General features: G+C 38.3%; 1 protein-coding gene across 4 annotated transcripts in view; it reads left to right on the forward strand.

The window, feature by feature from the left end:
• Positions 1-16,405, forward strand: part of Slc4a7 (solute carrier family 4 member 7) — an 89,082-nt gene that overhangs the window by 63,910 nt on the left and 8,767 nt on the right. For all 4 annotated transcript variants that reach the window (XM_052190361.1, XM_052190363.1, XM_052190362.1 and 1 more), the window contains 8 exons: positions 835-940; positions 2,272-2,433; positions 2,926-3,039; positions 4,654-4,815; positions 4,932-5,183; positions 8,039-8,107; positions 9,835-10,008; positions 13,028-13,159. In XM_052190361.1, the coding sequence (XP_052046321.1) occupies positions 835-940; positions 2,272-2,433; positions 2,926-3,039; positions 4,654-4,815; positions 4,932-5,183; positions 8,039-8,107; positions 9,835-10,008; positions 13,028-13,159 (1,171 nt within the window). The remainder of the gene's footprint in view (positions 1-834; positions 941-2,271; positions 2,434-2,925; positions 3,040-4,653; positions 4,816-4,931; positions 5,184-8,038; positions 8,108-9,834; positions 10,009-13,027; positions 13,160-16,405) is intronic.

Here is a 16,405-nt window from a genome sequence, read left to right on the forward strand (position 1 = left end):
TTTTGTTCAGGTTGCCTAATTAGCAAAGGATGACTGAACTCTTACTCCTCCTACCTGTGCGTCCAGGGTGTTGGGATTGTGGTCTGTGCTACCACCATACTAAACCTGAGTTTAAAAGATAGTGGGCAGGAGTAGAGTAGTGGTGATATGAGTTTGTTAGAATGCTTATGTGTTGTTGGAGCATAGAGAGACAGCAGTTCACCCTGCCCTGCAGAGCTGATTACAGGACAGGCAAGGCTACACAGAGAAACCCTGTCTTGAACTAAAGCAAGGGAGAGCTGTAGAGGCAGGCCAAGGAAATAAGCTTGTGATAAAAGTCTTACTGTAAACGTGGTGTTACGGGCCAGTGGTGGCGCATGCCTTTAATCCCAGCACTTGAGAGGCAGAGGCAGGCGGATTTCTGAGTTCGAGGCCAGCCTCGTCAAAGTGAGTTCCAGGACAGGTAGGGCTACACAGAAAAACCCTGCCTCGAAAAAACAAATGAACAACAAAAAAGTGGTGTCTGTTTTTCCTTCCCAAATGTTATATCCAATCTTTGTTATTAAGTAAATTTGTCATTGACAGACTTCTTCTTTTTTTCTCCTTTTTCCTCTTTCTTCCTCCACTGTAGAAGACAAGGTCTTTCTATATAACTCTTGATTTGGAGTACCCTGTAACACACCACCATGGCTTCAGACTTGGGGTACCCTGCTTCTGCTTTCTATTTCATCTCCTACTCTGTATGTTTGCTACATGGAAGAAATGCTGATATGTTTACCACCTTATGCAATTGATGTAGAAAGAAATAGAAATTAAGTGTAGGATACTTAAACACTTATTCTGCTTATTTTCCAGATGTGTATGTGCTGAGCCATCTAACCCTAGCAATGAAACTCTAGAACTGTGGAAGAGAAAGAATGTGACAGCATACAGTATTTCCTGGGGAAACCTTACGGTTTCTGTAAGTACATTAGGGATTGAGAAGTATCTTAGGTCCATGGGAACCTAGCTTTTCTCTCCCTGTTTTGTTTTAAAGGTGGTCTCACACAGTAACCTGTTCTGGCCTAGAATTTGTAGCAGTCTTCCTGTCTCAGCCTCCCCTTTGCTAAGACTGAAAATCTGAGCCTCCATGTCCAGCTTTTCTCAGCCTTTTCTAATTCTACTTAACTTTCTTTCTTGATAATGAATATATAGATTGTTTTCAAAATATGTTGTTCTGTTATTTCAATTGTTATTTTTAATTTATCTGCATGTATGTGGGCGTGGGTGTGGGTGTGAGTGCAGATACTCACAAAGATTGAAAAAGGTATTAGATCCCTCTCAGAGCTGGAATTTCAGGTGGTTGTGAGCACCCAGTGTGGGTCTCTGCAACTTGTACCTGTGAACCATTTCCGTAGCCTCTGTTATATTGGTTTTTTTAAGTGTCGGGCCTCAGACCAGTGTTCTCAACCTTCCTAATGCTGCAATCCTTTAAAACAGTTGCTGACCTCCAACCACAAAAATATTTCATTTCTACTTCAAACTGTAATTTTGCTACTGTTATGAATCATAGCATAAATGTCTGACCCCCCCGTGGGAGTCTTAACCTACAAGTTGAGAGCTGCTGCCTTATCCCCAGGGCTGCACATGTGCTAGACAAGTGCTTCACTGCTGAGCTATAGCACCAGACCAGAATGGGGTGTTTTCAGTAAAATTTTATTGACCTCATGCTGCTCATGAAAAGCCATGTTTTAATCAAGTCAGAGCTAAATTGATTGCCTTTTTTTTCCTTCTTTTTCTAGGGAAGGGGTGATGGGTTAAGTCCCATTTATCTCAGGTTGGCATTAAATTATAAATAACTGAAACTCACCTTCAATTCTCTGTCCTGCTTCACTTTGAGAGAGAGAAGCAATGCAGGTGTTTGCACCATCCTCAGCTCTGGTTGTCTTTAAGGCAGTGCCTCACCCCTTCTCTATTGAGCGTCTGAGGAGACTGCAGCATGATTTTCTGTCCGTTGCTTTTATTTAAACCATCTATTCAAACACTGCAGAAGTGGCCTACGGGGATGTAGAGGAAATATTTCACAGTCTAAAGGGAACATGCAGTAGAAAGAAAGGAGAAAGTTGGTGAAATGTTTTTTGAGTGATTTTGATAGGAATATTAGAATATCTCTAGTTGATATTGTGGAATAGTTTACCTAACAGAAGCTCTCTAGGTAAAGCATGAAATTGACATCTTAGATTCAACCATGTTCATGAGTACTCTATTGGATACTTGAGAATCTCTGTCTTCTTCCCTCTCCTACCCATTCAGGAGTGTAAGACCTTCCATGGTATGTTTGTGGGATCAGCTTGTGGGCCTCACGGGCCTTACGTTCCTGATGTGCTCTTCTGGTGTGTCGTCCTGTTTTTCACGACATTCTTTCTGTCTTCATTCCTCAAGCAGTTTAAGACCAAGAGATATTTTCCTACCAAGGTAACTGGATTGAATTTTGGTAATACTTATGTTTTCATATACCTGGCTTATATCAAAGCAAGAATTTATTATTTAAAGTTAGTGCTTTATGCTAAATAGTTAAAAGAAATTCCTTTTAGTAAAAAATAATATTATCCAGGCATGGTGACACATGCCTTTAATCTCAGCACCTGGGACACAGACACAGATGGATCTCTGTGAGTTTTGTGGCCATCCTGGTCTACAGAGCTAGTTCCAAGACAAAGAGACCCTGTCATTCTCATATCTGAGCACATAGGAGGCAGACGATAGTACTGTGAGAATGTGGAAGGTAGTTGTGATGCTGTGACTTGTTTCTAATGTTTTAAGGATGAGGTAGACATAAACTTATATTACATTATTAATTACTAAACGTCTCATCTATGTGTTAGTAATATATAAGAAAGATATGAATTAAATAGAAAGGATAGGAAGTAATCCTATGTTTATACTATTGTAATCCCTCTACTGTAGGTACGATCAACAATCAGTGACTTTGCTGTATTTCTCACAATAGTAATAATGGTTGCAATCGACTACCTTGTAGGAATTCCATCTCCTAAACTTCACGTTCCTGAAAAGTTTGAGGTAAGTATTAAAACAAGTGGCTATTAGGTTTTGGAAATACCAAACTACTTAGTAAGGAAAGCACTTGAACCTACCACCTTGTTCTTAATGAGAGCTCTTGTGAACTGTACTCCTCAATTTCCCTTTTGCATTGACAAATAGAAATTTAAATTTTGGTATCTCTTGTCCTTCAGAGTACAAAATTCTCTAATTCATATCTACAGTGTTTTGTTTTTTTTTTCTAAAAATCAGTTTCATGTTACATCATTGAAATGTCTTTGAATGTGGTAAGGTGCCAGATTTTTATCAATAATTTTTTGTGCCAATTCTGACTCATGGTACCTTGCCATGACCACTGGTGTCCAGAATCTAATAGAAGGTACTTTAGGAACTGGTACAGGAGAGTTATTTCACCATGGGTAGTGTACATGAGGCCGTGTTAAAGTGTCATCTAGTTTACTTACATGTCTCTGTGTGCCAAACCTTGTCAAACACATCTAAGATGGGCACTGTCGTGCATGTCGGCAATTCTAAACTGAGGAAGTTGAAGCAGGAGACTTGTGAGCTCAAGTCTAGTGTGGACTAAATAGTGAGTCCCAGGCCAGCCTAGACTTTGTAGCACCACCTTGTCTCTTTATAATAAACAAAATCAGGAAAAGAAAACCAAAAGTTCAACTCCAAGATTGTCTTTGAATAATAAACCTGTTTATAGGTTCTTTAGCAGTTGGGCTTGCCCAGGTGGAATGTGGTCTGGTCTAGGGCTTACACTTTTCACATGTCTAGTAATCTGGTGGCTTTGTGGGGGTCATTCTAACTTCACTTACTGACCTGGAGTAAAACACTTGGAGTGGTAGGTAGTCTTCTCTGCTCCTACCGTGTCTTTCCCTGAAAGAAACTGTATTCAACAGCACAGTCATCATCTTAGGACTTGGAGAGGTTAAGAAGAAACTGCAGCTTTGCATCCAGAATTTAAAACTATACATGTCACATTAGTCTTTCTTTGTATATGTCTTAATTAGGTTTCTTTGCTGTGAAGAGACACCATGACCATGGCAAGTCTTAAAAAGGAAAACATTTATTATTTGGGGCTGGCATACAGTAGAGGTTTTGTTCATTATTGTCATGATGGGAACTTGGCAGTGTGCCAGCAGACATGGTGCTAGAAGAGTCAAGAATTCTACATCTTGATCTGTAGGTGGCAAGGAGAGACTGGGTGTCCCACTGGTTTTGTAGCTTGAACATAGGAGGACCTCAAAGCCCGCTCCCATAGTGACACACTTCCTCCCACAAGGCCACATGTCCTAATAGTGCTACTCCCTTTTGGCTAAGCATTCAAACATGAGTCTGTGGGGCCATTTCTATTAAACCACCACTACAGTGTATTAAGTTACAAGATTGTCTTGAATTGAAGAGGGAATAGATACCACTCTAGATAAAGAGTGGGTAAGTCACATGACAGGGGCATACTTGTGTAGGCACAGGATGAGTTTCTCTGTCTTCGAGAATATTTACCACACATCCTAATGTAGCTTCTTTTCTGTTCCTTGGTATTTTATGAAATAGATCCTCTTATGTGCTGTGGAAATTTAATACAATAAAGAAATGAAATCGTTTCTTATTTTTAAAATTTAATAGCCTACTGATCCAAGTAGGGGCTGGATCATAAGCCCTTTGGGAGATAACCCTTGGTGGACCTTGCTGATTGCAGCAGTGCCAGCTCTCCTCTGTACCATTCTCATCTTTATGGATCAGCAGATCACGGCTGTAATCATCAACAGAAAAGAGCACAAGCTCAAGGTAATGCTGAAAACCTTCTTTGAGGGCCTGCCACATTTTCTATAACATTCTAATTTTAATATGAATTAACAGTTTAGGAACAATTTAGACTTACGAGTCTTCATTTCTCTCTTCAGAAAGGAGCTGGCTATCACCTTGACTTGCTCATGGTTGGTGTCATGTTGGGAGTTTGCTCTATCATGGGCCTGCCGTGGTTTGTGGCTGCAACAGTGTTGTCTATAAGTCACGTCAACAGCTTAAAAGTAGAGTCTGAATGTTCTGCTCCAGGGGAACAGCCCAAGTTTCTGGGGATTCGTGAGCAGCGGGTTACAGGGCTCATGATTTTTATCCTGATGGGCCTCTCCGTGTTCATGACTTCAGTACTAAAGGTAAAATCCTTGTGGCAGTGTTCAACAATCTTACTTACCTTATAAAGAAATAAAACATTGAAGTATGTGTGAGTATATAAAACCAGCTTTTTTCCCCCTGTATTTAAAATCTGTAGAAGTTTAAACATACCATTTGGTCGAGTTTTTTATGTGTAGCAAACATTGGGCTTATAAATTATAGCCTATAGATCCATTAGTTACAGTTTGCAATTGGAAGAAGTTAATCAACAGGGTGGTTAGACCATAGTAACAAAAGTAATCAAGCAATATGTAAGAAAGTTGGTTTCATTAAAGTACTGTTAATGAACTTAATATGTTCTTTATACATGTTTCTTGATACAGCACATAAAATGAAAGTAGCAAATATATGTCGCATACAAAATACAACTCAAACATGAAGAGAACTCTAAAATAAAACTCAGGCTCCATATTGATTTTCACTTTTCAAAAACAATTCTTCATAGACAGTTCTTTCAACTTAGTGATTTAAATTAAGAAAAAAATTATGTATGTGTGTTCGTGTGCACACATATACAATAGTGGGAATATAAAGGTCAGAGAACAACTTTTAAGAATCCGTTTCTGAGGGGCTGGAGAGATGGCTCAGCAGATTAGAGCACTGACTCTTTCCAGAGGTACTGAGTTCAATTCCTGGCAACCACATGGTGGCTCACAACCATCTGTAATGGGATCTATTGCCCTCTTCTGGTGTATCTGAGGACAGCTATAGACAAATAAACAAATATTTAAAAAAAAAATGAGTTTCTGTCCTTCTGTAATGGGCTACAGAGACAACACTAAAGTTTGTCTGGCTTACAAGCAGGGCTTTGACTTACAGATCCATTGGTTGGTCCTCAATTCTGTTATTTACCTTGCTCTTGTAGTATTGGGTATGATGACTTGTATCCATAGTCCTAGCACTTGGGTAAGTATGGGGTGTGGATGGAACTAAGACAGAATTTTAAGTTAGAGACTAGCCTAGACTACATAGTGAGTTCCAGGCTATGTCAGGCTCAGTGTGAGACCCTGCACTGAAGTAAAAGGACAGGCAAGATGGGTCAATTAGTAAAGATTACTTTCATTGCCCAAAATGCACATAGTGGAAGGAGATCTGATTACTGAGTTTTCCTGTGATCTCCACATGTACATCAAGACGTGTATGCACATGTGTAGGCATTCATGCGTGCACGGATGCGCACATGCACACATACAAAGGAAGAAAGGAAGTAAGTTATTGTAGTTACCATCATTGTAACCTTAAGTACTGTTATAATTATATTTTTATACTTACGTTTCCTAGAACAGAGATGTTCTTTTCTTTTGGTTTTTTAGATTTGGCTTTTTCGAGACAGGGTTTCTCTGTGTAGCCCTGGCTGTCCTGGAACTCACTCTGTAGACCAGGCTGGCCTCGAACTCAGAAATCCACCTGCCTCTGCCTCCCAGAGTGCTGGGATTACAGGCGTGCGCCACCACTGCCCGGCAGAACAGAGATTTTCAAAGTCTGCTCCAAGGGCATTTTGGAGACCCTGACATCCTGTTAGGATTCCACTAGGGTCTTCCATTCTAAGGGCTACATATCTGTGAAAGGCAGGGATTTTACGTATTTAATTTAAAAGAGTCTATTGCAGCATATTTTCATACATTGAAGACTTTTTGTCTCCTGCTAAGCAGCACTAAAGAGAATTACAAAATATAAAACAGTGCTATTCTATAATTACACTTTGTTTTATAAACTAGATTTTCATAAAATTGTATTCCTAGGCCTAGCTCAGTTGGTAAAGTGCTTGTTGTGCAGGCAGGCATAAATCGTGATTTCAGATCCCCAGCACCCATGGTAAAGAGCCTGATGCCCTACCATCCTGGAGGTGAGACACATACATCCTCTGAGATTGTTGGCTAGCCAGTTTTGTAATTGATAAGGTCTGGATGTGGTAAGGGACTTTCTCTAAATGATGATGATGATGATGATGATGATGATGATGATGATGATGATGATGGAGAAGAAATCTAAAGGACTGGCCATGGTGACACACTCCTTTAATCCCAGCGTGCTGAAGGAGGGAGAATCTGAGTGAGTTCTTGTCTGCAGAGCAAGTATAGGACAGCCAGGACTCTGTTTCACATAGAAATTCTGCCTTGAAAAACAATCAGTCAAATAAACAAATAAGTAAATTCAATAAAAAGGTAGGACATGATAGAGGAAGGCATCTGGCAGTTCACACCCACATATACATAGATAAGTGTACCCTCTTCAAAGTGTTCTTTATGCCAGCTTATCGTGGTTAGTAATATTATTGCTGTTATTTTTAAATTGGTAGTAGCTATTTAAAGTATCTTAATTTATATACACAGCCAGGGTTTCCTACAGAAGACCTGCCAGGATAGCGGTTTGGCATCTTATGCTGGAATGTTGGAAGGATATTATTAGTAAACCTTGTGCTGCTGTATTGGTGCTGGGCAGCAGCAGTTTAATACTGTAGTGACTGGTGGGGTGTCAGCCACTTTAATGAATGTTCTATGTATTTAAAGAAATTTAATTGTACAGCAAACTGAAGCACAGAAAGGCTGTTTTTCTTTTTAAAAAAAAAAAAAAAAATTAAACTGTTGACTGCAGTGCCCTTGCTCCTCATACCTGAGCACACTCCCTTTTAATGAATGGTCTGTAGAACAACTGCCTCTCAAATGGATCAACAATACACCTCTTTGCTTCTTTTCTGTGCGAATGTTGGCCCAGTCCTTCTCACAAAAGAACTTTTACTTCTGTCACCATAGTTACTCATCAAATATATTTCTGTACACTCATTACTGTAAAATTTCAGTATGATGAATTGTAATTGTAGTAATTTTATTTACAGTTTATCCCAATGCCAGTTCTGTACGGTGTTTTCCTTTATATGGGAGTTTCATCACTGAAAGGAATTCAGGCAAGTATTTAATAATAGAACTATTTAAAAATTGCAGAAGTTGTATTTGTGACTATTTTTGGTCTGGTTGCATTAAATCGACATTTACCATGTGATTATTGATCATTGGATATCTTACCCCAAAGAATGAGATGATCAACTCAACCTCCTTTTACTAAAACACAATGAAAGGTCATATACCTACTCAGTGAAGACTAGTGTAGTGAGGGAGTATCAAAGGGTCAGGCTGGAAAGACCTGGCTTTTATAAACGTGTATGTCACAAGGAAGCCTAGCACATAAATTGTTTTCTGTAATTCTTAAAATGATGACTGATGGGAAGGGGGACTTCCTGTTGTATAAACCAGGATGTTGAGGATGTTGGATCTGTAGATCAGGCTATCCTGGCATTCTGAAATCTTCCTGCCTCTGTTTTCCCAGTGCTGAGGTTGAAGACTGAATGCCACCATGCACAGATCTATGCTTTCCTTCCCTTCCTTTTCATGGTTGGAAGGTTATGTGGGTGGCATTTTGCCTTGAGGTCGCCACTCCTTTATTCCATTTAACTTCAGGCTTTTCTTTAACCTTTATCTCCTTGAACACAGGACTCATCTCCATTCCACTTCCTGGTGTCTTTTCTTCTCACTTGGTACATTTTGTATGTTTACATGCTCAGCTTGCTCCTTTTCAATATAAGTATGTACAAGCAAGGCCACAGCCACTAATAATCAAGAAACACAGTCACCAAGCTATCATTGGTGGGTTTCATTGCTGTAAAGAGAGCCAAAGACCACAACAACTCTTAATAAAGGAAAACATTTAATTGGCGGTGACTTACAGGTCAGCGGTACATTGTCAGCATAGTGGCAAGCCTGGTAGCAAGCAGGCAGCCATGATGCTGGAAAGGTGGCTGAGAGTTCTACATCTTGATCCATAGACAGCAGAAGTGAATGCCACACTGGGCTAGCTTGAGCATCAGACCTCAAAGCCCACCCAATAGTGACCCACCTCTTCCAATAAAGCCACACCTCCTAATAGTGACATTCCCTATTGGCCTATGGGGGCCATTTTTATGCAAACCACCACATCAATCATGGTGAAGAGATGATGATACTATCTGATTTAATTTTTGTAACAGTTTTGTGAGCTCAGTAGATCATTTCCAGTTCATAAATGAGGAAATTAAAGTTCAGAAATATCCAATTTCTGAATGAATGAATGAATTGGTGATTTCTGTTCATAGCCTTAGTGGTATTAAGTTGAGAAAAACCTCAGAAAACTTCGCATTTAATTTTACATCCTGGAAACAGTTCAGAGATTCAGGGCATTTGGAACCTGGCTATATAAGATACATTTATCAAAATATTATAATCTACCAAAGTAAAATACTTTGTTTTGTTTTGCTTTTTTGAGACAAGGCTACCCTCATAGGCTGGCTTGAACCTACAGAAGTCTCTTGCCTCATTGTCAATGTGTAGGATTACTGGTATAAACCACCAGCTCTGTCTGCTTTTATTTATTTTTTTCTTTCTCCTTTCTCTTTACATCCAGAGATTCTTTCCTAGAACATTCTTCGGTACTATTAGAACATACCCAAGATCTTACAATTTTATTACACACACACACACACACACACACACGTACATATACTCACACTCACACACACACACTCCCTAAAATATTATTTCTTAGATAGCCAAGATGTTTTTTGTTGATGGGTTCTTTTCTTTTTCTTCATTACATGTGTAGTTTTTTGACCGTATCAAGTTATTTGGAATGCCTGCCAAGCACCAGCCGGACCTAATCTACCTCCGCTATGTCCCCCTGTGGAAGGTGCACGTGTTCACGGTCGTCCAGCTGACCTGCCTAGTCCTGCTGTGGGTGATCAAAGCCTCTGCTGCTGCAGTAGTTTTTCCCATGATGGTGAATTTTTTAGATTCATTTTGTTACTGATTCATAATGGAATTATTTTCATTGTAATGTTTAAAAAATTATAATTGGCCTTGAGGAAGAAATGTATCCTTTAAATATCTGAATTATTTTTAAAATATTGATGGATTATTTCTAGTTATAAACTGTACTTTTCATTTTGAGTATTCTCATATTCTGAAATTGTTATTTTTAATATTTTAGTTCCTGGACTGGAGGGCTCTATTTTGCAGTTCTAAGTAACTCTGATACTTAGGACATTCCTACAACAAATATGATAGGCAGATGCATAAAGAAAAGCAACTAAACTGTCTTGGCGTTGAAGTGGGATTCTATAATTTACCTTTTTTAGAAATTGACAGATCTAAAGGTTTAAGACTTAGGAAGGCCATAGAGGATTTTAATAAATCATAATCCATGTAATTCATTAAATCACCATTCAGTATTATTTTTGTACAAGAATTATGCATAGGTAATATTTGTCTTTTATGAGTACTGTTTAAAGATAGTGATTTAGCTTTAGAAGATTAAAAGCCTCAACTGTTAAGACTTGCTGAGTCTTAACATGTTTAAATCATGTTTAAATTTCATGGCAATGCGAAGCTATTAAAGTAACCTTACAGATTTAGAAATTAAACCCTATATAAAATGCCAGGCTAAATAATCCTATGGACTTAAGGAAAAACATTGTAACAAAATGTTTCTGAAGCTTTGAGCATGGGTTGTATACTCAGTGGAAGATGTGTACCATATATAGGTTTTATCATCCACTAAGGGAAAAAAATAAATGTAGCAAAAATCAGTAGTAAACCAGTGTCTTCCAAGTCTGGGGTAAAAGAAAATATGAGAATAAAGTGCTTATGTAAGCTCAAGAAGAAAAGAGATGTAGCCACAGGTGCACAAGAGACTCAAGTGGACTTCAGTCCATTGTACACCTAGAACACAAGGGTCAGTGAATATGTCTCTGTATAGGGCCAGATAGTAAATACTTTAGGCTTTGTTGGTCAGAAAAATATTCTGTATGTACTTGAACAATATGAGAGAGAAATACATTTTCATAATTTGTTACTTGTAAAGTTAAAGGAATACTTGGACTTTTTGTTCGTGTAGAAGTACTAAAGAGAATGACATTCTCTTTCACTGAGGGAACATTTCACTCTGTTCAGGTTCAGGGTCAATACTTCATTATTGCCAAAGTTGGGGTGTTACTCAGTATTGCTTAGAATGTGAAAAGATGGAGTTTGATTTTTAGCACTGAAATAAAGGAGGAATAGAGAAGGAGGGCTGGTAAGATGACTCAGCGGTTAAGAGCACCAACTACTCTTCCGGAGATGAGGAGTTCAAATCCCAGGAACCACTTGGTGGCTCACAACCAACCATCTCTCACTAACGAGAAACAAATAAAGAGCCTATGGGCCACTGCAAATGGCCCAGTGGGGGCCGGATAGGGGTGTGGGCAGGGGCCTGAGTTAGCCAGGCTGGAGCAAGAGGGAGGCGGGGGAGGGAGAAAGAAAACAGAAAAACCTCTATTCTCAGAATTATTCAAAAGTTTTCTGTACATCAGTTCATGAGCTCTACAGAAACGACTGTTGGTCCATGTTTTATCTAGGGCCTATGCAGTGCCACGTCTTGATCTATAGGAATGGGTCATAGTGTTCTATGTAATGAATGTTTACAAGTGGTTCAAGCAGAAGGGTTAAACCAGGGCATAATCCAGGTGCAAGACAAGGCTAGAAACGTAGCCGAGAGTACTAGGCTCAGGTCGATGAATGTTGAATGATCAGATATTGATCATATTTCTAGAGATAAGGAAACGCTGTACTAAACCTAATGAAATTGTGAAAGATATATAGTATCTTCTTATTAAATACAATCAGCTTAAAATGCTAGCATGTATAAGCTTAGCACTATTAAATAGCATATACCATAATAAAGCAGACAGTGATACTTGAGCATCAAAAGGAACTATCAACCTGTTAGCCCTTCAGTTGTGATCTAATGAAGAGACTGGAGAACCTTACTATTGGTAACAGTTGGATTTTGAGTATCCAACTTGGAAAATAACAATCTGATAGTAGTGGTTAAACTCCAGAAAATGTTTAAGGATCAACTGAAATAAAAGGATTAAAAGTGAGACACTTTTTTTAAAAGAAAAAAAAAAGCTTTGTAATATACTTGTCAATTTTTACATCTTTTTTTTTTTCCCAAAGTTTCACAATCCTTGTGTCTTAAAACTACAAAAATTACTATGAACAAATTCTGGAGACTAAAAGTGTGAAATCAGGGTGTAGGTTCAGTATCAGCTTCTGAAACTGCAGGGAGTCGCTCTTTCGCTGCTTCTTAGGTTCTTTGCAAGGTAGCTCATGGAGTTATAAAACTCCCCGTTCTTAGAAGTAGTGTATATAGATAGGATATAGCACTAAAGCATGAATTTTACTAGTTTTATTTGAAATGTGTGTGTCGTGATGATGATAGTGTTATTGTGAACTAGAAAAATCATTTTGAAAATTGGAGAAAGAGGAGTGGGGGGGGCAATGTTTGTGATTCAAATTAATTAACTATTTAATTAATTTTTAAAAGAGATTTAGAAAATTAGAGAAAGCAATGTCAAGTTTTAAAAGCCAGGTTGGCAAAAATGTTCTGTATCTTCTGAGTGTGGTGTATACGTGTATAATTGTCAGACACATCAAACTGTACAAATATTATTCCCTATTATGTAGAAATTATGTTTTTATTAAAAATCTAGACTTACACAAGAAAATAAGAAATAATTAGGAATGGAGTTTTAATGTCTACTTCTGTGTTTCCATCATATTGTCTAGACAGTCAAATGAAAACTACTATTAGATTTAAATTTGAGGTGGGCAGAGGGCTTCTGAGACAGGATTTCTCTGTGTAGTATAAACAAAATTTTAAACAAAATGAATGCAGCATTTCCTATTTTATATTTGCTTTTGCAGATTTGCTTTCTCCCTAATGTATGTATTATGTCTCTGTTTCCCATCTTCTTCAGGTTCTTGCATTAGTCTTTGTGCGCAAGCTCATGGATCTGTGTTTCACAAAGAGAGAACTCAGTTGGCTTGATGACCTCATGCCAGAAAGTAAGAAAAAGAAAGAAGATGACAAAAAGAAAAAAGAGAAAGAGGTAAAAAGACATTCCTTTGTTTAAGCATTTGCACCATGTAGCAGATACTGTTACCGTCCTCAAGGAACCTTATGAAGCACCAGCACTGTTGATTCTTTTGTTTTACTGAAATGAAGCAGAGAGGTAGGCAGTATTACGTATTACCCAAGCACTGCTTCTCACCCTTTTCCCCATCTTGCATAGTCTGTAAAACTAAAGACAAACAAACAAACAAAAAATTAAGGTTTAGTACTAAAACATCACACAGTAATTTTATGACTCACCTGACCTTAAATACACTAGTTATATTAATGTGCAGTACAGTAACAGTATTTTAGTGGTCTGATATACACTAAGGAAGTTTAAATGTGTTTAAGGTAGTTCATCTGATAAAAGCATTTACTGTACAAGCATGAGGACCTGTGTTCACAGTCTTTACCTGCACACAATTTAAAAGCTGAGTATAGTTGTTTGTACCTCTGGATCCTAGACAGGAAGCATAGCTCCAGATTCAGGAAGAGACAACTGTATAAAAGCAATAGATGATGTGTGATTGTCTTAGTTTGGGTTTTATTTCTGTGAAGAGACACTATGACCAAGGTAACTCCTATAAAGGAAAACATTTAATTGAAGAGGTTCAATTCATCATCATCATGGTGGCAAGCACAGTAGACTGCAGGCAGACATAGTGCTGGAGAAGCCCAGAGTTCTGCATCTTGATTCAAAGGCAAACAGAAGAAGCTAGATTCCACAGGCTCTTTTCATTCCCACATTAATACACTTCCTCCAACAAGGCCATACCTCCATCCCATGAGTCAAGCTTATTCAAATCACCATAGTTAGCAAGACACCTGATGATCTCTCTTCTCTATAGGTACATACACACACAGCCACGCACAGCCCCCCCCCCACACACACACACAGAGGGGGGGGGCAATAAACCCATAATCAAACATAAGTCCCTCAAACTGTTTTAGAATAGCAGTCTCGTCCATGCTGCTGTTGAATTCTTGGGTACAAGGATCCTTTTCCCCAGCTTTCAAGTAGCTGGAATTAAGGCATACCACCATTTTTTAGGCTTTGGTTTAAAGTGCGTTTATTTATTGTTTTGTGTTTGTGTAATGCTCAGAATGTGTATGTGGAGAAGCCGGTCTTGTTGACTTTTCTGTGAGTTATGGGTCAGATCAGATTGCCAGGCTTATATAGCAGCAGCCCCCTTTTCATTCTGAGCCTTCTCTCTGACCTGCTTTTTGTTCTCATATTCCCTGTTATGTACCACCATTAATTGATCTACACAGTTATATTTAAAAATAAATACTGTATTCTGGGGTTGATGTTTTCTTTTTAAACTATTTTTATTCTGTTACTAAATAGAAAGTAGAAACTGAACATTGTTTTGTTGGTTGTAGTATTTTGTTTTAGTTAGGTTACCATTGCTGAGATTAGCCACCATGACAAAAAACATCTTGGGGAGGAAAAGGTCTCTTTCAAATTCACAGTTATTTTCAAACGCAGTAAAGGCTATAATTTATGCAAGGCAGAAACCTGGAGGCAGGAATTAATGCAGAGGCCATGGAGGAGGGCTGTCTATTGGCTTGCTCCCCATAACTTGCTCATCTTGCTTTCCTATAGAATCCAGAACCAGCAGTCCAGAGGTAACTCCACCTGTCTTCCCCATCAGTCATTTATTATGAAAATGCCTTACAGACTTGCCTACAATTGGATTTTTATGAAGGCATTTTCTCAGTCGAGGCTCTTCCTTCTCTGAAGACTCTAGCTTATATCAAGTACTAATTTTTAAAATATCATGATGTTAGTTAAATATAGATAGGAAAAGGATATACTTCTCAGCCAGAATTGTAACTAGAATAGTCATTATATCTACTTGAATGAAGTTCTGATTTTGAAATAAAAAGTTTTGATTCCCTTACCACTGCATGCATAAATATGTAAGTTATTGGTTATTTTTCTTGTAGGATATTGTTTATTTGCAAAATATATAAAATATATTGCTTGCCTTTTGTATTAGTTGGTTCAAAACCATATAAATTTAAAGAACAAAAGTGAAAATGCATTTTAAATGCCTAGGGATCTATTTTCTCATTGCTTTTTCTTGGGGATTCTGTGTTACTGCTCCCTGTGTCAAGCATGTAGTCTCCATTTTCAGATTTGCGTTCTGGATCAGAATAGTTGATAAATCCCAACTATTATCCAAGAACAGAAGCAGGAGAAAGAAAGCACAGGAAAAAAATGGACATTATCTGTTTGGAGGAAACGTTCTAAAACTGTCATTCAGCTTGTCCAAGTTCTTCCCTACTGAGTTACAAAGAATGCTGGGATATTAGTGTAGTAATTGTAAATCTGGGTACATTGTCATGTAGGCATAATGTTTTTATAGTGTGTAAAGATTATTCTTGTGTTATTCAAATATTGATTTCTCATAGATAGGAAAAGGATATACTATTTCTCAGTCAGAATTATAACTAGAATCGTCATTGTAACTACTTGAATGAAGTATATGCCCTCATATCTTGCTTCAATCTGAACACGCATTGTAATGCTTACATAAAGAATCTCCTGTCTCAAGTTTGTGTAAACAACTTTACCATCTTGTTCTGTGCCTTGTCAATCAGCCAACAATTGGGCAGAAAAGAGAAAAGGGTGGGATTTATCCCAGCCAGGGGAGGGGGAAGACAGAGAAGAGTAAAGCAGAGTGAGCCACAAGGAGAAGAAGAAACATCATGGAAAAAATATATCTAAAGCCCAGAGAGCCAGGCAGTACTGAAATGTCTCGTGGGTCTGTCTGCGAGGTAGCCAGGTTACTTTAGAGGATTAAAATAGTTCAATGAGTGACCAGTTATTGTGGTAAACCTTGGTTAAATAAATCTTGGTCTCTTCTATGACGTTTGTTGGGGAAGAGACTAGGATAAAGAAAACAGCTGCTATATATTAATTTGCTGCATAAATTTATATATTTTTTTTTTTTTGTCTTTTTTTTTATTTGATATAATTTATTTACATTGCAAATGATTTCCCCTTTTCTAGCCCCCCCCCCACTCCCCGAAAGTCCCGTAAGCCCCCTTCTCTTCCCCTGTCCTCCCTCCCACCCCTTCCCAGTTCCCCGTTCTGGTTTTGCCAAATACTGTTTCACTGAGTCTTTCCAGAACCAGGGACCACTCCTGCTTTCTTCTTGTATCTCATTTGATGTGTGGATTATGTTTTGGGTATTCCAGTTTTCTAGGTTAATAACCACTTATTAGTGAGTGC

Source organism: Apodemus sylvaticus, chromosome 8 (assembly GCF_947179515.1).
Source record: "Apodemus sylvaticus chromosome 8, mApoSyl1.1, whole genome shotgun sequence".
Classification (NCBI taxonomy): Eukaryota; Metazoa; Chordata; class Mammalia; order Rodentia; family Muridae; genus Apodemus; species Apodemus sylvaticus.